This window comes from Microcebus murinus, chromosome 19 (assembly GCF_040939455.1).
Source record: "Microcebus murinus isolate Inina chromosome 19, M.murinus_Inina_mat1.0, whole genome shotgun sequence".
NCBI lineage: Eukaryota > Metazoa > Chordata > Mammalia > Primates > Cheirogaleidae > Microcebus > Microcebus murinus.
In genome coordinates, this window is record NC_134122.1 from 14,209,185 (window position 1) to 14,233,010 (window position 23,826).

Sequence of the window (23,826 nt, forward strand, 5' to 3'; positions counted from 1 at the left end):
CCTGGGCCTGTTTCTATCTTCCTTTCACAGTAAGAGGGAGGGGAAAAGCCCTATGTGCTTCTTCAGGAGCTAAAGCAGAAATACTCCAGGAGAATGTTCCTGGTGACTCAGGTGACAATCACTCAGAAAGAACTACGTGCGATAGTGACTTTTACAAGCCACTCCCCAGAAACAGCGTCTGCAGTCACAGTTAGTTAATCTACCCAGTGAAAATAGGTTCACCCGAATCCCACCCCTGCCGGCCCGCTTCTTTGAAACTATCCGTTCCTGCTTTCGAGTTACATCTTACCCAAACAAGAGACTTTCCCAGAAACGGATGCCAAAAACTGTACGAAGGCCACATCCATCACGGGCCTGTCGGTCACGGTGAGAGGGAACGTCTGGGGTTTCAACGTCAGCCCTGCTCTGGTCTCTGCCTCCGGAAGCATCACCTGCAGACACACGTGGGAGGAACGTCAGAGGCTGCGCTAGGGGTGCTCTCCCTGGGCCTACAGGGCACTAGAACATTCATCTGAGTCCAAGGCTACATAGATTTCGAAGGACAGAGTTTCATTTCCAGGCCTAGTTTTATAATCACAACAAATCCATGAATAACTCGTAGGAAGCAAACGTATTTGTACTAAGAAATAAAAAATTAGCCTTAAAAAATGAGTGCCGTGGGTGTGCACAGAAGTGTGCCTGGCATCATTCCCCACAGAGGCACACAAAGCTGACACACGTCACCTGAGTGCTGGCTGGAACCCATACTAACTCCCAGTCCCTTTCCTTGCTTTTGTGTCACTCATAACATAAGCCGTGAACCTGCCGACACCTTGTGGATGACTCCTTGGTGGAAATGAGTCATTTTTTTTCTTCCTTTTCTTCTGTGTGCCTTTCTCAGGCTAGAAAGAGGGATGGGAGAAGGGGGTCACCCATTTTATTCCTAATAAAGATTACGCTGCCCTTGCTTAGAAAAGGGCTTCAGAAAGGGCTTCCAAAGGCTTGTCAACATGGCCATCTTCGCAAGCAGCTGGCTATTGTCTAATAAAAGCAGGTGTCAACCCACAGCCACACTGCTTGGTGGAAGCAGGGAGAACCCCGCCTCCTACCCTGAGTCCCCACGGAGGGAGGGAGGGAGGGAGGGAGGGAGGGAGGGAGGGAGGGAGGGAGGGAGGGAGGGATCCCACCCGTGCTAGAGGAAAGCACAGGCTGAGAGGGTAGGGAACCTTCTCGCCCTCTTTTCTCATGTTACTTGCTCTTCCACAGGAAGGAGGACCAGGAATGGTGGCTCAGGCCTATAATCCTAGCACCTTGGGAGGCCGAGGCAAGAGCATCACTTGAGGCCAGGAGTTTGAGACCAGCCTGGCCAACATAACAAGACCCCATCTCTACAAAAAAAAATTTTTTTTAATTAGCTAGGAGTGTTGGTTTTAATTAGCCAGGCCTGTAGTCCCAGCTACATAGGAGACTGAGGCAGGAGGCTCACTTGAGCCCTGAAGTCGTGGTTTGCAGAGAGCTATGATGACACCACTGCACACTGCACTATAGCCTGGGCAACAGAAGGAGATCCTGACTCAAAAAAAACAAAAAACCTCAGGAGGAGGAGCAGCCACTGATTGGATGTAGAGAGCCTGCAACCCAGAGAAACATTGTCTTTCACTGAGGCAGGGCCACTGCACTGAGGGCACGGTGGGTAGACCTCTGTTCTGGCAATCTTTGAGCTGCCATTAATAACTGAATTCATGTTGCTCTCCCCTTGGACTAACAGATATTCTCCAGCAGCCAGAAGCCTGAGAGGTGGAGGTGTGACTGGCAGCCTGAGACTAACCCGTAATAAACACCATGACCAGGAAAGAGAGAGGCAGACAGCATTATTTCTGAACTGAATGCCTGTCTGGCTCTACTAACTGTGACATGCAATAATGTAAAAACTTAAAAGTAAGAATTTAGGGCCAGGTGCCGTGACTCACATCCGTAATCCTAGCACTCTGGGAGGCTGAGGCAGGAGGATCACTTGAGGTCAGGAGAGTTCGACACCAGCCTGAGCAAGTGCAAGACCCTTTTTCTACTAAAAATGGAAAAATTAGCCAGGTGTGGTGGCACATGCCTATAGTCCCAGCTATTCAGGAGGTTGAGGCAGGAGGATTGCTTGAGCCCAGGAGTTTGAGGTTGCTGTGAGCTATGATGACACCACTGCACTCTAGCCAGGGAGACAGAGTGAGACTCTGTCTCAAAAAAGAAAATAAAAGTAAAATAAGAAGTTAGAAATTGAACTGTTCCTTCTCTTCTCAAACCCTATTTTAGCTAATAATCCTTTTAAAAACTCATTGCTTTTTTTTCAAATATTTTAAATTTTAAAAAACTCATCGCACCTGAACTTTGTAGGTTCCCGGTTTTGCTTTAAAGCAAAATGATCCGTGAGCATCCGTCTCCACGGTGACCAAAGACTTGTCCTTGTCTTGAGATGACAGGACAACTTTGTATTTACTCATCTGCTTGACGGTGTCAGGAAAGCGAATGATTGATATCTGACCACAGACACTGAACCTGCCAAAAGACGACCATTCATTCCAGCATGAGAACTCAATTATAACAGGAAAGACGCTTATCAACCCCAAAAGATAGAGCCTTCTTCCAGTCCCTGTTCCTGAGACTAATCTTAATGAAGAGACGGAATGCAGTCCAAATGAGTTCAGTTTTTAAAAAAAAAACCTCAGAAGGAAGATTGGACTTCTTTCCACTGAGGCCCGTGGTGGGCCTGTTTGTGTGTTCTAGGTGACATCTGGCAATCCCCCACTGCAGAAGCAATTTTCAGGGAATCTGCAGATAATAAAAATGTTTCAGGTAATTGGATCATTGCTGGTGGAGCAGCTTCGGACCGGGAACGTGGTCTGGCCCTTGAAAGCAAGAGCTGTAAGTTGCCTAAGAAACTGTGCCATTAACCAGCCATAAAACAAGGCAGGGTTATCAAAGACGCCTTCCTTCTTCCTCGCTTGTGATTATATCTAATGCATGGAGAAAAGCAAAGTGAGAGATTCAAACAGAAAAGATAATTAAGTTAAAAAATGCAAAGCTAAAATTGAACTCCTGTGAGCTAGGAGCCACACACGCAACTTATAACTGAAAAGCCCTAATAAGGTAATGACTCAGATTTGAGACGTTAAATGAGCAGTACAGTGCCGCAAAGCATCCCGGGAGAGACACATGAAAGGCACTTCGGCAAAGACCATTGGCTCTGAGCGACAGCCTTCATCCTTCAGTCAGATGATGTGCCGCAGTGGAACACATCACAGCTGGAGGCCACAAGTGTTTCTTCAACGGACTAAAGGTTATACTTCCTAATCGTAAAGAATCATTTTAGACAGCCGGGCATGGTGGCTCACACCTATAATCCTAGCACTCTGGGAGGCCGAGGTGGGTGGATTGCTCGAGGTCAGGAGTTCGAAACCAGCCTGAGCGAGACCCCGTCTCTACTAAAAATAGAAAAAAATTAATTGGCAAACTAAAAATATATATACAAAAAATCAGCCGGGCATGGTGGCACGTGCCTGAAGTCCCAGCTACCTGGGAGGCTAAGGCAGGAGGATCGCTTGAGCCCAGGAGTTTGAGGTTGCTGTGAGCTAGGCTGACGTCACAGCACTCACTCTAGCCTGGGCAACAAAGTGAGACTCTGTCTCAAAAAAAAAAAAAAAAAAAAATCATTTTAGATAAAAATCAGCTGTTACTTCTGACAGAAAGATAAAGAATGTTGGACTCGGACAATTATGGGATACACTAAATGTGAGAACAAACCACTCTGCCTCAATTGAAAAGCAGCGGAGAGAAAACAACACGGTGGATGACTGTGTACATGAATCCTGCAAGTAATGAGCAGCGCACACACGTGTCTTCAGAGTGTGGTGACCACCCGGCCACGTGACCTCGCTGTCCCTACCAGGGGTCAACAAACTATGGCCCACGCGCCATATCAGGCTCCCACCTGTTTCTGTATGGACCAAAAGCCAAGAATGGTTTTCACACTCTCAAGTGATTAAAAGAGAAAAAGGATAATATTTCGTGATATATAAAAATCACATGAAATGCAGATTTCAGTGCCCCGGTCCCAGCTACCACCATATCTCCTCGGGACACCTGCCGCTGCCCGCTCTGTGGTCCCTCCACGCACGCTTGGCTTCCCTCCAACCCACACTCCACACGGAGGCCAGAAAGAAAAAAACGACTTTTCAAAATGCCAGGATCTATATCACTTGCTTGCTGACAACTCTTTTAACACATTTTTTCACTGCATGTAGGGAACAAAGCCCAGGCCCACAGCAAGGCCACGAGCCCCCACGGCTCTCTGACCTCAGCGACTGCCTCCAGCCACGCCGGCTGCCTTCCTGCACCTTCCTGTCCCCTCCAGGCCTCCGAGCTGCTGCTCCCCCGCTTAGGAAGGTCTTTACTGAGCAACTCCCAGGCTCCCCACGGTCTCAGCAACACAGAGCACCTGCCGGGGATCCCAACCTAAGTTAGGGCATCTCATACCACCCTGGTCTTCCCCGCACAACAGGACCATCATTTATAATCACAAATGTATTTGTCTTAATGCTGTCTCCCCAGTAGGGTGAAAACTGCATCTTCGCAATGTCAATTTGACTAATTATTACATACCTAGCACTTCTCACAGTGCTTCGCCCAGTAGCTGCTAAAAAGTGTTTATGGGAGGGATGGAGGGAGGGATCACACCCAAGAATTAGTTTCTGAGGGTGATTTGTTTCCTCGTCTCCCACTCAACACCAAACCCCCTGACCCTGATCCACACCTGTCTACACAACAGGGTCACCATGGCCTCCTTGGGGACCAAGCCCGTGAAATGTTTTCTACAGCTCAGCTCTGTGGCCCTCTTCGTCGGGCACACCTTGTACCTAAACTTACTTTCTTAGCTCAATGACTTCACCCACCCTAGGCCCTCCGTGGGCCACCCTGTAAATGCGGCATCCCATTTGCGGCCTATGTTCTTCTAATGCTATCTGCTTGTGCACATTCAGGCTCTGGCTGCCACCTACAGCCGAATCCCAATCTGTGCATGCACCTACCAGATAGCTCCACCTAGTGGCCCTACAACCCACACAGCCCATCTGTCCTTGACTTCCTTACAGGGCAAGCCCTCCTTGACTCTGTTTTTAGACATCCTGTGTCCTAATCTTGTCCCCTTCAAAGCTACCCTCTTCTGTGCCATCTGAATGCCATACTGAAAATAAAGATCAAACCATGTTACCTCGAAGCTCAAAAAAACTGTTCATGGCCCCTTGGCCCCTGGAGGAGGAAGTCCCTGTGCTCCAAGGGAGTGTGGGGAGGCGCGCTGAGGTCTGTCCCCTCCAGCCTCACCACTGTCCTTCGCCTGCCCAGCATGTTCTGCTCTGGCAGCACCCAGCTTCGTGCTCCCATCCACACCATGCTGCTCGGAGACCACTTGCCTTTGCTCACGCTGCGCGTCTCCCAAACACACCCTGCATGTTCCTTCCAAGCTACCATTTTGTAAGCACCCGTTATTGTCTAAAAGCAAGATGGCAGCATCTCCATTCTGCAGGTGAGAAAATGATCCGAGATCTGACACCAAGGCCTGAGTTCTCTGCACTACACGATCTTGCTTCAGAGGATGAAACTACACAAATTCAACCACAGGATGTTCCCTCCTGAACTTACAATCAGTAACTATAAAGCAGGGAGAACTATGCCAATGACCTGAAGCACTTTCCAACAAACTTTCACAACCAACTATACCATCTTCCAAAGTCCTCAAAGATTAAGCAAAAAAAGAGGCCGCACATGCCTGTAATCCTAGCACTCTGAGAGGCCAAGGCAGGAGGATCACTTGAGGTCAGGAGTTCGAGACCAGCCTGAACAAGAGGGAGATACCGTCTCTACATAAAAAAAATTAAAAATTAAGAAAAAAAAAAGATTAAGCAAAAAAAGTTCCCATGCATATTAAGTCAGACATGAAAGATCTTTTTCTAATTTAAGAAAACCATTTTAATTTTGAAGCAAGGCAATTTTCTTGAAGCATCCAACATGTAAGTGCCTTCAGTTTATAAGATTCACCACTAATCTTTCGAAAGCAGCCAGCCTAAATGTCTCAACACGTGTCCGAGGCTGGACGTGGACGCTCAGGAGAGACACACAGTCAGGCCACAGGTAATTTTGTTCTCCACTGGCTGCCAACATAAGCATTGTTGCTTCCAAATCCGCACACAATACGCTTACCCTGTTGCAATAATGTCAGCCAGCTGCGGTGTGTTAGGTGCAATTTTGATGGTGACTGTCTCAAAGAAGAGGTGCTCTTTCTGAGCATGGATGGTGTACGTCCCTGTTGTTATGTTCTCCAGGCGGAACGAGCCATCAGCTTTTGTTTTGACTGTAAAACAAACGCATACAAACAGAAATGAGCCCAAAACAACTACATTCCCTTATACGTACACGAGACCACTCGAGACAGAAGACTGGCATGTTTCATATAGTCATTAAGATCTGGTTCCTTTCCATTTCTCTGTGATCCAAAAGGAGCACTGGCCAACAACAGTGCCAGGGGCAAATGTGTCTGTCTGCCCACCTTTGATTTGGTTATTCAGAGTGACTACTGCCTCCGGGACACCTTCTCCTTCAGGTCCATTCAAGACCCTCCCAGTGACGGAGAACCCCATGACGTGGAACACGGGCTAGAAAATGAAGAACAGGAAGAAGGTGCTTGTGTGTTGGAGCCACAAACACTCCTCTTGCCCTGCACACTGTCGCCTGCGTCCACCCTCCTCCCAGAGTCTGTCTTCTCTGTTGTTTTCCCAGCATGCTGGCGTCTGTCATATAGTGGAATAAAAAAGATCAAGTTAAAGGGCACTGACTCAGTCTTGTGAAAGCTTCCCCAGCCTACCCCACTTCCCACCTCCCCACCCCAGATGTCCCCATTCCCGTGAATCACACCTTCCTTCCGTCTCCTAAGCACAAAGCCCAGCATCACCGTGGACGCTGCTGTCCTCCCTCCAGCATTGATCGGCCCTGCGGATTCCAACTCTGCAAGGTCTCACGTGCCCCTGAGGAGGGGCTCCTTCCACCGCATCCCAAACTCAGGTCCTTAAGAACACCACTGGGACTGCCACCCTCAAGCCCCTCGCTACACCCACCACGCAGTGCTGGAATTTGTCCCTGTCTGTACCCTACTCGGCTGTGAGCAGCACACCTGTGCTTTCTACGTAGTCACTGGGTTCCAACCACCCGATCTGTGGTTCTGCAAGTTCAACTAGCCTATTTTAATATCTTCAACAAACTTACCAATATCTGAAATGTCCTTGTTTGCATTCTTTCATTTATTCATTTATTTATTTATTTTAAACAAAGCCTTGCTCTGTTACCTGGGCTGGAGTGCAGTGGCATCATCACAGCTTACTGCAACCTCAAACTTCTGGGCTCAAGCAATCCTCCTACCTCAGCCTCCTGAGTAGCTGGGACTATAGGCCTATGCCACCATGCCTGGCAAATTTTCTTTATTTTTTGTATAGATGGGGTCTTACTGTGTTGCTCAGGCTGGTCCTGGCTCCTGGCCTCAAGTGATCCTCCCGCCTCAGCCTCCCAAAGCGCTAACTTGTTTGATTTCTTAGTTGTCTCCCTCACACTAGAATGGAACCTTCATGAAGATCGGGACTCTTCCTACCTTAGTGACCCAGTAAGTGACAGGCACTCAATAAATGAGTCCCAAACGAATGAATATATGCAACAGCTTGAGAAAGAGCTTTAAAAAATCAAATGGTTCCCTTTTTATTCCAGTAGCCCTTCCTGAGCCTTCCAAAAAGATTAGGTTCCTCTAATCCATTTACCCATTTATTAAACATATATGCACTTAACAAATACTTTTCTAGTCACTGACTATGTGCCAGGCACTAATTCATGTTAGGAAAACAGTAAAGAATAAGACACTAATGGTTCCTAATTTCATGAAACTTACAGGCCCTCACTCCCTGAAATACCATTTATCTTTTTAAAAATTTGTATTTGGTGGCGATTTGGTAATGTCCTTCTCTGCAAGCCTTTGAAGCAAAGGAAACTTCATCTTCTCACCCTCCTCTTCCCTAATCCAGTGCACAGAACAGTCACATGCTTTACTGAATCTTAAAAAGCAGAGATGGCACCCCACTGTGCTTGTGACCTAAAAGCCAGCTCCTACCAGTTTAAGCTATTTTAACACAGTGCTTTCAAATGTAACATTAAAAGAAAACGATTAAAATATAATTTTTTCAATAACTTTAACACTGGGTGGTCCATTTAGGAAAGATTATTATTTTCTTTTGGGATTTATCCTATCTGGCCAATTTTCTACAGTAACCATTTCCTACCTCTGTAATTAAAGAAGACATAAATATGATGCAAAATACTCCTACCATCCATGTGAGGGTCTAGGGAGCTTATCAGGCGACATATCACACTGCCCACTCCTGTCACCACAGTCCAAGCTCTGTGGGCTCTTACCTGATTACTGCCACAGCCTCCTAACTGGCACCCCGGTTCCACCTTGGTCCTCTGCAGACTTTTCTCAACATGGCAGCCAAAGGGATCACACCTCTCCTCTGCTCAGAACCTTCAGTAGTACCAGTTCTCACCCAGAGGTATGGGCAAAGTGGTCCACAAGGCCCTGCACAATCCAGCCCCTCACCTCTCTGAGCCTCCTTCTGCCTCTTCCTTCCTTCCCCATTTCTTCCACTCCAGCCACCCTGGCCTCCTTGCGGTACCCCAAACCCTCCAGGCACACTCCTGCCTCAGGACCTTTGCACACACCATTCCCTCTGTAAACACTCTTCCCACAGAGGTAAATATAGTTAGCTCATTCTTCCCCTTCAGGTTGTTGCTCAAATGTCACCTTTACAGTGAGGACTTCCCAAGAACACCCTATAAAGACTGCAACCCCTGTCTCCACCCTGAAACTCTGTGGTCTCCTCTCTTGCTTTATTTTTCTAGAGAACTTATGAATTTCAAATATATTTTCTAATTTACTTATCTATACATGTATTGTCTCTTTCTGTCATTACAATGTGTGTTCCACAGGGACAGGAATATTTGCCTCTTTGGTCATCACTGTATCCCCAGCCCTGGAATGGTATCTGAAATGTACGTCATTGGCACTCAATAAATATCTCATTTCATTGAAGAAAGCAGATATAACTAGGAATCCGACTCTCTACAATAAAGATATGATGTGTACGAGAAGTGAAGCATCTAGTGGATCCCAGGCTAAACTAGAATACAATACAAGATCCCATTTTTTCCAACAGCCCTTCTGGATAAAATAGGAATTTTTTTTTTAAACATATTTACAACAACTGTGCCCAGGAGCGGGAACTCAAACACCTGTCCCTCCAAGAGACAGGTAAGAAGGTCTTACCTCAATTTTTAGGCTGTCATGTTCCACTATAAAGTCAAGTCTGGAAGGTGCAACATCAAAGGTAATCCTCTCCCCTCTATAGAACGGAATCTGGAAGGAAGAGTCTGTTACCAAGAACCAATAACATGATTCAACCATCAATATTAATAATCAAGTTAGCAGCCCACAAGTGACAAGGAGTTTAAGCCAGGCCAACAGAAACATTCATCTTAACTGTTGCCGATTTTAAAAGCTGCACTTTTCGCAGCTATTACTGAGGGGTCAGAGTCTCATCTTAAGTAACTACTAAACAGTGCTCCTGGAGCTGCAGGTCAACTGTTTCTTTAACATCCAGATAAGATCGCCTATTACTGTGTCGTGAGAGTCCCAACATACACAGAATGGCAATCTGTTTCACTCACCACTGTGTAGCCCCCACTTGGCAAGGAATAGAAGGAGAAGGAGCCATCTTCTTTGGACACCGCATAGCACAGATACACCAGGCTCTCGTCTTGGGGCTGGAACCCAGGCACTGGTGAGATGTTGCAGCCCAGGACATCCTACGCCGGGGAGAAAAAAAGACTTCTTTTTCCACTTACGTGTTCTGAGTACCATCAAATAACCACACCATAGGAAATTTTTATAAGTTTTATGTCAGTACACATTTATGAAATCTATGGCATATTAGTACAGATAAAAGGAATGAAAATCTTTATATTCAAGTTATCAAGTTAAAAACTGGCACGGTCTTCCTGGGGAAAATGCCACCACTGTCCTTCCCCACAATGGGTCACCATTCTCCAGACAAGGAAACGGAGGCTTGGGAAGGTGAACACACCGGCCCAAGGTCACATAGCTAGCATAAGGCATTTGTTTGAAACTGGGATTTATTTAAACTGGGTCTGTTTGATTTCCAAGCCTGTGCACTTTCCACGAAATGCCACTGTCTCCCAATATAAACAGTCAACGTCTTGTGAGTCAACACAGACACGCAATGTTCTTCAATGTTAAGACATAAATCAACGTGAGCCTGCATTTTAAACAGTACATTTTAGTCTATAATCCCCCCTCTCACCTCCCCCACCAATACACACACATAAAATCTCTTTTGTTCTGTACTTTTCTGTGCTTACCTCATTGGTTACTGAAGAAGAAAAGAGAAGAAACTTCACGCCTTTCATGGGCTCCCCATCACTCCGGACAGAGCCGGACACGTTGTAGCCAGCAACGATGAGGGGGCCGGCCGCGTTGGCATTGGAGTTGGTTACGCGCACCGTGGTGCTCGCCTGCAACAGCAAAAGGTCTCAACTCCCAAAAAACAAACACTCCCAAAGTGTCCAACAACATGAGGAAATGCTCAAGCTCAAATATTAACTGGGAAAACAACGTATAAAATCGCATATCTAGGAAGATCACAACTATTTTCTACTGCCCAAAATGAAGAGAAAGGAAATGTGGCAAAATCAAAACGACTCTGTCTACATGGTGATGATATTTTACTTTTCCAACTTCCAAAATTTCTTTGTTTTCATTCCTTTATACTCCTCGGTATGTTCCGAAGTTTTTAAATGAGCATATTTCACTTTTTTCCACGTTTAATGTTATATATGCATATTTTTTAACTTTTTTGTTAAAGTACAACTTACATCGAGAAAAGCGCACATATTCTAAGTATATGTGTAGTGACTTTTACCAACTGACCACACTATTCTGGGTAACCAACACCCAGGTAGAGAACAGAACCCGCACCCCAGAAGTCCTCCTCATGCTCACATCTAGTCACTAACCCCCAAAGGGTAATCATTGATTTCTAACAGCACACTTTACTCAAAAATCCCAATTTTGTATTAGTAAACTCAAAATCCTTTATGTATCCAGTTAACATACAATGTAAACCTTAAAATCTATTCAATTTATAATGTGTAAGCTCTTGAGTTTTAAATAAAACATTTTTAAACATTGCTCCAGAAGAGAAAAACCCTGAAAAATAAGTAATAAACAGATACATGAAACTATACCACCTATTATAAAGGTATAAAACTTATAGAGTGAAAACTAAAATACTGATTCTGATGTGCTTTAGCACGGCCTAGAAACTAACACAGAGGCTAACATGTTAAAATGTCCTTTAAGTCTCGTTTCAATTTGGTTTTTCACAGCTATTACAGAACCTCCCCTAGTAATGTTTCTTCTTTTTTTGACCTTTTATTATATACTATTTCAGTCAAACAAAAAGATATAAAGAACACTCTAAAGAACCTCTATATACCCTCTAACCAGTCAAAGAAACACAGGAGCAGAGATGCAATCCAAGACGCTGGCATACCCCCAAACCCCCACCTCCCTCCTTCTCTATGTCAGTATCGCTGTGAACATAGTGTTTGCCATTCCCATCGTGTCTTTACAATGTTTGTACATAAGACTGTACATCCATAAATGGTATTACCATGAGTGTTTTAATATTTCCTACAATTTTGTTTTTAAATGTAGCTTTGTATATTTATTCATATTTTTACTGATATATCATAACTATACATATTTTGGGGGCATGTGTGATATTTTGATACATGTATACAATGTGTAATGATCAAGTCAAGGTAGTTAGGCTATTCATCACATCAAACATTTATCTTTTCTTTGTATTGGGAACATTACAATTCTTCTATTCTAGCTATCTTAAAATATACAATAAATTATAGTTAACAATACCATCCCTACTATACTACCAAATACTAGAACTTCTTTCCTCTAGCTAACCATATCTGTGTACCCATGAACCAACTTCTCTTCACCCCCCTTAAATGTAGTTACACTGATATATGTAGCTCTGGTTCATTTGTTACTGCTGACGTACAGATTCCTATCGTGTGATGAAACCACAATCTATTCTTCTCTTTTTTTTTTTTTTTTTTTTTTGAGACAGAGTCTCAGTCTGTTGCCCTGAATAGAGTGCCATGGTGTCATCCCAGCTCATAGCAACCTCAAACTCCTGGGTTCAAGCAATCCTCCTGCCTCAGCCTCCCAAGTAGCTAGGACTACAGGCACACACCACCAAACCTGGCTAATTTTTTCTATTTTTAGTAGAGACAGGGTCTCACTCTTGCTCAGGGTGGTCTCAAACTCCTGAGCTCAAGCAATCCTCCCACCTCAGCCTCCCAGAGTGCTAGGATTACAGGCGTGAGCCACTGTGCCCGGCCAATTGTTCTCTTAATTGGCACCGAGGTTGTTTATAATATTTTGCTATTACAAACAAAGCTGCAATAAACATCCTTATACATTTTCCCTGGGCACATGAACAACAGTTTCTAGAATGTTTTGTATATTTACATATTTCTGTTTCAGACTGAAAAAAGAACAACAAATACATTTCATCAGGTCCTTCTGCTGTTGATTTAGCTTAAAATAGCTATAGTTAATAACAGACCTATTTCACAGCAGGACGACAACATTGTCATCTAAAACTGAAACCAGCACAAGTAGCATCTGCTACAGCAAGGAGTTATACCGTATAAATACCACCAAACTAATCAGCAGCACCATTGTTTCTTCACCCATTTCTGGAAAAACCACAAATTCATTTCCTCTCCTAAACTGAAAACCCTTGCATTTGTCTACAAACTAGCACATTATTGGCATGGCTACAGAGGTAGCTGAAAACTCACCTCCTTCAATGCCCAGGTCGGATGTGTTGCAAGGATTTCATAATCTCCAGGAAGAACTTTAAAAAATGCAAACCTAAGAAATACAAAATACCACTTCACTTTCTCTAAACAACCCAAGCATTTCTAATTTTAAGACTCACACTGGCGGCACTAATGTCTGAATTATCACAACTTGCCATTAGCTTGTTAAATGAACATGAATGAAATTCAATCCTTCGCTGTACAAACTCCTATTAAAGAGCACTTACTGAGCATTTACTGTATGCAAGGAGGGGTGTCCCATGTGCTGACAGGAGGGAGGAGGGTTTACCGTTCCCTTAATCTCATGGATTTCTGGCATAAGCCAGTTGTTGTAATTCAGCAAGGATCACTCATACTCTGTACTGCAGGCAAACTAAGACCAGGGCAAGCTGAGCTGAGGCTGAAAATGCTACTGCCAGGACTCTGACATGTTCAGCACTTCAAATTTGCAAAGCACCTGACAAGTAGAGGGCTTTAAAAATTTTTTTCTTTCTTCTGTGTGGTATCTTACCATCTCAAATGTTGCCTGTTGACACCTGGCTAGGGCTTGGAAATCACTTTACTATAATAAAATTGAAATTGCCATCGGATTTTGGTCTTAGTAAGATTTAGCTTCTACTTCATTGTCAGGGTAGCCCAGCACTGCCAGATACTGTCGTCGTTTTAGCTGGTGCAGAGGAAAGGGATTCAGAAAGTTTAAGTCACTTTTTTTTGGTTTGTTAGTAAGGTCAACAACAAACTACCAGCCTAGAAAAAAATGACAGCTCCACATCCCTGCTCTAGGACAGAGATGGAGAGGCACCAATCAGGAAATAAATGTTATTTCAAAAATAAAAAATAATTTCAATAATAATAACTATAAAAATCGGATGACTTGCTGACAAACTCATATAAACTTCTATTTAGCAATTTAGTCAGTTCTGTATTTGAAAGTAGCTAGTAATGATTTGAACACTTTCAAAATTATCAGTTTGAACTCTTCCGGTGTTAATCTTGACATATCTGTTAACATTTACAACTTGATTGTATAAATCCATTAAATAAGTGCTTTACATTTGACTCGGCAAGGTTAATTAAATCATGATCAGTCCCAACTACAAAATGGTTTTGATATCATAGGGATAATAGGATTTTTTAAAATCGTAACTGAGCCAACCTATATTGAGCTAACATTTATTAAACATGTATACTCCATCCCAGGCAGTTTGCAACAATAGCATTAATTCAATCTTCCCAGTAACATTAAGAGGTAGATTCCACAACTATCCTCACTTCCAAGTGAGGAAACTTAGGCACAGAGGGTTAAGTAACTGGCCTCAGGTCACACAGCTAGCAAATAGGGGAGCTGGGATTCAAGCTCAGGCTACTGGGTGCCAGAGCCAGCCCCAACCATTAAATGAAGGCCCACTAAGTACCAGGCCCTGCGGCAGGCGTCATATGGCATGAACTCATTTTTAATCATCCCCCCAGTGCTAAGCCAGATGGGCCAAATGACTTCCATTTGATGCATGAGGAACTTGGGGCTCTGCGGGGCATGAGCTCTCCCAAAGTTAAGAAGCCAAATCAGGATCTGAGCCCAGGTCTCCCAGAATCCAAACCCCCAGCCCCAGCCCCAGCATGGCCCAGCTCTAGCGCAAGGCTGGGTACAGGACGCCACTCACTTTCCACCAGGCTGTGTAACTGTGGACTGGATCTTTGCTTCGGGCCCAGTGTTTCTCAGAGACACCTGGACTCCCGCGGGGCCCAGGGGCTGCCCTTTGCTGAGGACCTGCCATGGAGAAGAAGGTTAGGTCCTGCTCAACAGCAAAGCACCCTCCTCTCAAAGCGCTGTCAATCCTGCTCCAGCCCCCAGGTGGAGCCTGGAACCTATTTGCATCAAGGACCCCTTTGGAAAGATGATATAAGTCCTAGGCAACCTTCCTGGACACCCTTCCTGGGGGTGAAATGGGAAAGGCAACAGTAACAGCAAAATGATACTCTGTTTCATTGAATCTCAGACACCATCAGTGAAAGATGCAACACTATTTTACAAAGCACTAAGAAAGAAAAAATACCCAGGATCCCATCTCTGATAAGAAAGCCCCACACACAACTGGCACGGAAGGGCCCCACTCTCAACACAAAGGTGAAGGAGAAATAAGCCCGGCATGGAGAAAAGGGTAGCAAGGAAACCCGCACACCTCAACCCTGGGCACAGGAGGGACTCAGGAAAAAACTCTCCCCTGAGAACATGAACCGGGAGCTGGCGTGCACCTACATGAGTGATCTAAATTCACGCCACCAAGGCAGTCCACAAAAGTCTCAGAGAACTGAAAGACTGAGTGAGAACACTCCTAGGCGAGCGGCAGAAGCGAACGCAAATCCTGTCTGGAAGGATCCGACGTCCCACAGGGATGGCAGGACGCCAGGGCCCTGGGGAGTGTGTTCTTCCAACTCTGCATCCCATAAAAGGCCACGCCTGCATCAACACTAACAGTCCATGCTCTGGGGACAGCGGGGATCTGACTCTTAAGGACGCTCACGACATTCTACACACAATAGAGTGTAGAGTTCACAGGCTCTCTGGAAGCTTCTCTATGGGTCCCTGTGGGATCAAAGCCCCTGGATCAAAACATCCTACATTTTTTTTTAAAGGCTAAGGCGCGGCATATACTACAGGGTAAACGTGAAAAACAACAAAGCTCCGAAGCCAAACCTTTCCGTTCACCGAGAACCCTGTGAACACAAAGTTGATGTCCTCGCCCTTCGTGCAGATGTCGTTGACGCCGTCCACGTAGAGCTCCACACTCGTCGGCTCTGAGGAGGGACAGGAAACGGCACAAGACACAAGGGCAAGCTTAGTTCTGGGATACAGTGAAACCACCCAAGTAAAACACGTCTAAACACTTAACACACTCATAAGGCTCAAAATCCAAAGGTATAAAAAGATATGCAGGGAAAAGTCTCCCTGTCACCCCATTCCCCTGACCACCTGGTTTCCTGCTCCCAAGGGAACCAGTGCTCAGAGTATAAAATAGTTTTTAAAATCAGCCAAGTTACACTACAGAGTGTAATCTTTCAGCTGAGTTACACTGCAGAGTCCCACTGAAAATTCAGCAGGCACCAAATAATGTCATTTAATAAATGCTCACCACAAACCAGGCACTAAGCTGAGTGCATTTAATTCTCACTAGTACCATAAGAGGTAGGTACTGTCTGCAATTTATTTAGGGGTAAACTGAGGCAAAGAACGGTTAAAGAATCTCCCAAGGTCACAGAACTTGTGAGTGACAGAGCCCCAATTCAACCCCAAAAGTCTGGCTCCAAATCTGTCCCCTGAACAAGGCATGAGCTCCAGGATTTCAGCCACATTAAACCAAGACCACAAACTCCCATGTCACGGGAGCCACATGGGTACAAAATAAGCAGAAGAGGCCAGATGAAGACCATGCAAAGTGACATGGGGCAACCACTGCTCAACTCTGCCATGTGGCCCAGGGTTGCTGGAGCTTCCAACTTCTCAGAAAAACTGGAAATTTGGAGTTTATGTATCATCTCCTGATTTTTCAACATAAGCAATTCATTCCATTTGAAAAAACTGAGGAGTTCATCATATAGGGGTTGAAATTGAGTTTTTAAAAGGTTAGGAAGAATAAGCAAAGAAAAAAATGTTTAAACCATGAGATTTTCAGGTAAAATGAAGAATTAAACACACACATACACACACAAAATAAAAGAAAATGGGCAAAAGATTTGAACAGCCATCTCACGAAAGAAGCCATCCAATGGCAAATAAACAAAAACAGATGAAAAGGTGTTCAATCCCATTGGCCATCAGAGAAATGTAAATCAAGACCACAGTGAGATACCACCACACCCCCACCAGAACAGCTGAAATGAAAAGCCACACCAAGCTTTGGTGAGGAGGTGAAGATACTGAAACGCTTGCACACTGCCGGTAGGGCATAAATTGGTAGATCCACTTTGGGTATTTGGAAATATCTGCTAAAACTGAGCATATATAAATTCTGTTCCCCAGCAATTTTCCTGGTATATACCCAACAAAAATGCAAATAAATATGTCTGAAAACATATGTACAAGAATGTTCACAGCAGCACTATTCTTAGTGGCCAAAATCAGAAAGTGAATGTCCATCAACAGTAGATTGGATAAATCATTTCATATTCATACATCAGAAATCTGGACAGCAAAGAAAATGAACTAGAGCTACACATCATAGAGATGATTCTCATGACCAATGCTGAGAGAAAGAGACCAGATACAAAAAGGTACCTGGTATAATTCCATTTATATGAAGTTCCAAATGGACAAAATGAATCTATAATTATAGAAGGTGAGGGGGTGGTCACCTGGAGGATGGGGCAGGATGGCTAATGAGTGCCCAGGCTGGGGCACCTCTGGGTGGCGGTTACATGGGTGTAGTTCGCATTGTGGAAATTCATCAAGTGATACCCTTGTGCTCAGTGTACTTTTCCAAGCATAATTGGATAAAAAAGCTTATCAAAAGAAAAAGCACCAGCAGGAGGGGAAGGGCTCAAACAAAACACTCCCACACCCATTTAGAACCTCTGCTTCCACCATTAGTGGGGCTGGATTCTCCTTCAGCTTTCTGGAATGTACCTGCCAGGAGCCCCCTGACTGTAAACCATTAATAAAAAAAGAGCTCATCTCACAGAGCCAAAGAGCTGGCAGCTGCCTTAGCTTCACGTTACCCTTTGGGATGGCAGGGACTAAATTCTTCCTTATCTAACACACAAGCAAGCCTGATATGAACAACTGTGGCCCCTACTCCTCTCCCAGCGCTCCGGACTGGGGTCACCCAGCCCCACAACCAAGACATCAAGAGTCTCTCCTCTTCAAAAACATGAGCCATGTTGAAATAGATTCTCTCTTCTGATCCCAACCCCATGCCCAACTCTCTACCTCTGCTAGAAGGCAGCTGTACCAGGAAAGTTTTGAGCTTTTGCTGGTATACGTGCAGAAGGGCTGCTTTTAAGCATTGAGTGAGTCCTTGACAATTATTTGCCAGCCACTCTGAATGCTTAACACTGGCCCATTAATCCTCCGTGTACTCTGTGGGACAGGGACTGTAACTGCCCTGACCCCACAGTGAGGAGACAGAGGCTCACACAAGGGACGTAACTTGCCAACAGTGTCATATAACTTGGGTGAGGCCCAAGGTTGCCAGATCTTCTCACCTCTTAAGAAACATAGATCTGGATTTTCATGTCAAATCTCATAATGTTTAATGTTAAATTCTGTTAAAACAAACCAACAAAAACAACTAAGGAGGCTAAAAAACCAGCTGTCCTGGAACCCAGACGAAGTCCCCACTTTTGATTTCTATACTGTTTACTGCCATGTATTGGGGAAAACTGCAAAGGCAGAGTTTGCAAAAAATTGTCCAACAAAAGACAGCTATTTTAAAAAGATGACAGAAAGCCTTAAGGTGGATTAAGGCAAATTCAAGCTATTCCAAAGTGACCAGGGGAGAAAAAACACAAAAACCCTCTTCCACACTAGAAATGATCCTTAATATTTTAACAGTCTATGCACTCTGCCAACCTAAATTAATATTCAGCACATAATCTAATCCCTGACAAAGTACGTCTGGTTATTCAGTCAACTTACCAAAACTCCACCCTAGGGGAGGCTCAATCTTCAGAATGAAATCCCCCTAACAGGAAAAAAGAAAATGAAATTTAAAGGAATGAGAACTGATGACCCTGGTTTAATTTAGTTTAGTGCTATCACTTAATCTAAAATTCCTACACCTGAAATGAAATTCTAAAAGTGGTATTCTTATCTAAATGGTAGTGAGCTCCTTCATTACCTTCAGATGCTGCGACCTGAAGCTGAACACCAGAAGTTTCCATCTAAACAATCAGATGTCAGTGCTAAAGGCCATCATTGAATTCTAAAGACACTATATTCAGCCATTCGCTTTTTTTGATACCAAACCTACCATTAATCGAGTCTCCTGTTAACCCCTCATGTGCTTACAGTTGCAAGAGTTAGCACATATCTTTAAGAACTAAAGTCACTTCTTAAAACTAGATTTTTACTAGTCAACCCTGGTTTCTTGAGATTGATATTGTTAAAAAATAAATAAATAAACAGATGTCAAGACGTAGCTAATCCGCCTCTAGAAATCAATCCTAGGCATTATGCACAAAGACATAAGTTCAAGAATGTATTTCCCGCTGTGTTAGTAATAATTTTTAAAAATGAGAAAAGCCTGTATGTCGATCAATAGAGAAATGGTTAAATAAATTATAGTTTGAGTTTGACTCTGACATACTGTACAGCCATTAAAAAGAAGGCAGTAGGCTGGGCACAGTGGCTCAGGCCTGTAATCCTAGCACTCTGGGAGGCCAAGGGGGGAGGACTGCTTGAGCTCAGGAGTTAGAGATCATTCTGAGTAAGAGCAAGATCCTGTGTCTACTATAAATAGAAAGAAAATTAGTCAAACAACTAAAAATAGAAAAAATTAGCCAGGCACAGTGGCATATGCCTATAGTCCCCTATAGCTACCCGGGACGCTGAGGCAGGAGGATCACTTGAGCCCAGGAGTTTGAGGTTGCCGTGAGCTAGGCTGACAACACAGCACTCTAGCACAGGCTACAGAGTGAGACTCTGTCTCAAAAAAAAAAAAAAAAAAGAAAGAGAAAGAAAAAGAAAAAGAAGGTGGTAGATCTACACATGCTGATGTTGAAAGCATGCAAAGGAAAAAAATCAAATGTACCTACGGGAATGAAAGCAGCATCACAGGGGGGAAAAAAATGAAATTGCAAAATAATTCCTGTGGTTTGATTCCATTTGTATAAAAATACAAAATCAAAACTATATATATTGACAATTTTTTTGCAACTTCCTATGAATCTGTATTCGTGTGTATCTGAATAACCGCAAGTAGAAAGCAATCTGTTAGGATGCACACCAAAATTTGTATCAGAGCTTAGCACCATAGAGGGAGATGGAACTGAAGGGAAAAGGGGACGAATTTCCTTCATATATTTCTAAAGACCTTGATTTTCTTTTTCACGAAGCTCATGAATTCACACATTACTTGCACAACTTTTTAAAACAATATTTTCAGCTGCTTAAAAGTAGAGAGTTCTATTAAATCAGAATTTCCCAGCCCTGGCACTGCTGCCATTTGGGCTGTCCTGTGCAGCACAGTAGCACGTGTGGCTTCATTCCTGGTAACTCTAGCACCCCTTCACAGCCGTCACAACCAAAAATGTCTCTAGACATTGCCAAATGACCCTGGACACGTGGAGGGCCACTGTATTCAAATGAACCAGTTTATAAGTTGTTTCCCTCAGAATAGGGCCAGGACTGCCATGTCCCACTACTAATTTACAAAACAGACGAGCATCCGCTAGCGTGGGAAAGGCCATGGTGAGGGCGGCCCTGTGGGGCACACTGATTACTTCCCATCATAAAAGACAAGCAGTAAAGATTACAGCGCCCTCTCCTCTTACCTTATCATACAGAGGGATCATAAAGTAACCATTGTTAGGGGCACAGTCTGTCTGGTATTTCAAAGTCCCATGCTTGGTGTACAACTTTATCTGGAAAAGAAGGAAAGAAAAGTCATAGTATGGCCTTTGAGAATTAACTACATGCATTACGCCCGGATGTATTCGATGTGCCTTTGCTGAGGATCTACTATAGGTCCAGAGGGCACTGGTCCAGACTGCCAGCTTTTAATGCTGGGCATCAGGAACAGACAGAAATGAGATGGTCTCCCCCAAATAATGTGACTCGATGTTTATCAAATTAGACGCCACCTAAAGCCTATCCCAAAAGTCTTATTTTTCAATGCTTTTCTGTGTATCTTAGTGGCTGTCTCTAGGTTGTTCCTATAAGTTTCTGAGTATAAAGTGAATTTTCAAACTTTGCTATTAGTAAGGTGCTTATTAAAAATGCGGATTCCTGAGGTCCACCTCTGTTTCTCAACTAGAAGGCCTGGGATGAGGGCCAGCGATCCGCATTCTTAACTCCAAATAATTTCAAATGCTTGGAGTAACATTCTCCTAGAAACTTAATTTTCTCTTTACTTCCATTCTCAGAACAATAATAGAACCACAACAACAATGAATGTATGTCCTCTCCTCAAGGACTCTAAAATTCTGGCAACCTGAGCATTACCAGACACAAACTGTTAACCCAATAAGATACTCAAGTATTTTCTGGGTCTTCCCATGCACATGTGTGACCAAAGCCAAAGCACTTAACCTCCTGAGGTTCAGTTTCTCCATAGTTAGAAATAGAGCCACACCCCTTTATGGTGGTTGTACAGATTCACATGAATGCATATTAAGCACCTGGTACAGAGTATGGCTTCAAATAAAAAAGCAGTCTTTATTACCATATTATTATCTCTCTGAAGAAAAAGGCAACATGGAATTATTGGCAGGGCATAGACTAGGTTCAAGGAAAATTTCCTAACCTCACCTGCATGGCTCAACCACTCTGAGCCGCGGTTGCCGCATGTGTAAAAGGAAGCAATTGGGTCTGATGATGTCTAAAAGCCTCACCTCTAAAATGTCAGTGCTCTGTGACCATGACACAGAAATGACAGAGTCAAATCTTATTAGCTAAAAAGATATATAAAGCGACAAACTCACAACAAGAACACCTGGGAAGGAACAGTGTGAAACAATGCACAGGGTGTAAGCTCTCTGTGGGCAGTGACCGTGGCTTTACACTCCACAGTACCTGGGACAGTGTCTTGTTTACTCTAGGTACTCAATAAATACTCAATGAATGTGTTACAGGTCATAAAGGAATTTTGATGCATGCATTTAAAGCAGGGATGGGCCATTCACCAGCCTAGAAAAGCTAGGGAGGCAATGCCAAAGGGCATTCATCCACAGGGATCAGATCACTATACAACGCAAACCAAGTTTTGCACCCCAAGGGGATCGCAGGGTTTTCCAGAGAAATAACAAACCCAGTTTTTACTGTGAAATCTCCCAACTGTTAACATATTAGCAATCAATACAATTTTTCTTTTAAACAGTAAGGTCATTGTCAAACAACAGACCATCAATCCCATAAAAGTAAGGATTTTTGTCTGTTCTGTCCACTGTACTGCTATATCCCCACCTGGGCCCAGGCTGCAGTATCTGCAGGAGGTCAACAGATAGTTGGTGACTGAATGAAAATGATGTAAAACAGCCAGGAGGGGAGAAGGCTGGACAGGAGTAAAGGGAGCTGTACTGGAAAACACAATTGAGAAATGATTGTGAAATATCTTGATTATTTACATTTCTTTCATAAAATACAGATCAGGACACAAGATGGCAATATAAATCTCTATCAATATCATATATGTGAAATGTCTAGTATCATCATCAGAAATCATAAAAGAACGAGTGTCTCAAACCATGTGGACAGGCCATCCCAGGGCTCAAGGAACACACTTCATAATGGGTCACAAAATCTGCTCTCTGTTCTAGAGCAGTGGTCCCCAACCTTTTTGTCACCAGCGACGGGTTTCATGGAAGACAATTTTTGTGTGGACTTGGGGGGGGGGTGTTATGGGAGGGGGTGTGGTGCAGCACTCAGGTGGTGATGCATGGCCCCTTTCCTAACAGGCCACAGACTGGTAATGAGCCACGGCCCAGGGGTTGGGGACCACAGCTCTGGAGGTCACTATATTATTAGTACTGGCAGAGGGGATGCCTCGAACTAGTTTCCCCTTCCTTCCACAACCCCAGGAAGTGACCAAGTTGCAATAAGCCTTTCAAAGCAGCTTCTGGAATGCCCTGTGCCTACACAGTGAGAGGCAAACCCAGCAGCACCCAGCAACATGTACCCCTAGGAGCCTGGCTGCTGCCAGTGGGCAGATTCATTCAATGCCTGGCCTCTTATAACTAAAAAGGCAGCAGACATGGGGGCCTTGAAGCTGACAATCAATTCTCTTCTTTAGGAAGTACAAGGTGCTGGGTTCTACTACTTCTCTCCCAACACCATCCTACAGGTACAAAACCTGGGACTTAGAGCAAGGCCAGGTCAAAGAGCTAGTGGGGTGTGGAATCCACTTCCTACCCCTCCCCCAATCCTTAGCAACCTACTCTGCGGGACAGAGTAGTTGGCCCTCCTCTGCCAACCCAGAGCAGCTCACGTGTGCTTTCAGATGGCCTTTTGGGTCTGATTTCCCAGTCCCTTCTCTTCGGCATTTCCCAGCCTCTTCATTTTCTCCCAAATTACCTCCCAAGCACCTGTTCTTTGCCTCTTCCACTTCCCTTCCCTTCTCATGCACCATCCTCAAACCTGAAAAGGAGGCCCAGCCCTCCTGCAAGTCCCCTCCCATCTACCTTCACAAGTGACCAGCCTTGACCTTCATCCATCCCCCTTCCTCTTCACAGAAGTTTTCTGGGTCATAACTCCACTGGGCTGATAAAAATTTAATAGGCCTTTACAACTTAATTTTAAAAAACTTCTACACAAACCTCTAGGGTAATTCCAACAGCCACCACTAAGGCAATCAGGGCAGCTGACAATGCTCCGTTTTTCAGAGGGAAAAGAGGGTGGGTGGGAGAGAGGGAGAAAGAGAAATAAAAAGATTCCAATACTGATCCTGGATCAGGATCTATGAGATGGGAATCAATGCTCATTAAAGGCATCCCTGTGGGCTGGGCGCAGTGGGTTACACCTGTCATCCCAGCACTTTGAGAGGCTGAGGAAGCCAGGAGTTTGAGACCAGCCTGGACAACATGGTGAGACCCCACCTCTACAAAAACTTAAAAATTAGCCGGTGTGGGGGT

At 44.2% G+C, this 23,826-nt stretch overlaps 1 protein-coding gene across 1 annotated transcript in view; it reads right to left on the reverse strand.

Moving 5' to 3' along the window:
* The window catches only part of LOC105885288 (BOS complex subunit NOMO1), a 54,742-nt gene that overhangs the window by 29,765 nt on the left and 1,151 nt on the right, over positions 1-23,826 (reverse strand). The window contains exons 2-13 of the mRNA XM_020281329.2: positions 20,533-20,622; positions 18,677-18,722; positions 15,740-15,840; positions 14,706-14,812; positions 13,024-13,096; positions 10,495-10,647; positions 9,784-9,921; positions 9,383-9,472; positions 6,569-6,674; positions 6,223-6,373; positions 2,352-2,526; positions 290-431 (exon numbers count right to left, since the gene is read on the reverse strand). Coding sequence (XP_020136918.1) covers positions 290-431; positions 2,352-2,526; positions 6,223-6,373; positions 6,569-6,674; positions 9,383-9,472; positions 9,784-9,921; positions 10,495-10,647; positions 13,024-13,096; positions 14,706-14,812; positions 15,740-15,840; positions 18,677-18,722; positions 20,533-20,622 — 1,372 coding nt within the window. The remainder of the gene's footprint in view (positions 1-289; positions 432-2,351; positions 2,527-6,222; positions 6,374-6,568; positions 6,675-9,382; positions 9,473-9,783; positions 9,922-10,494; positions 10,648-13,023; positions 13,097-14,705; positions 14,813-15,739; positions 15,841-18,676; positions 18,723-20,532; positions 20,623-23,826) is intronic.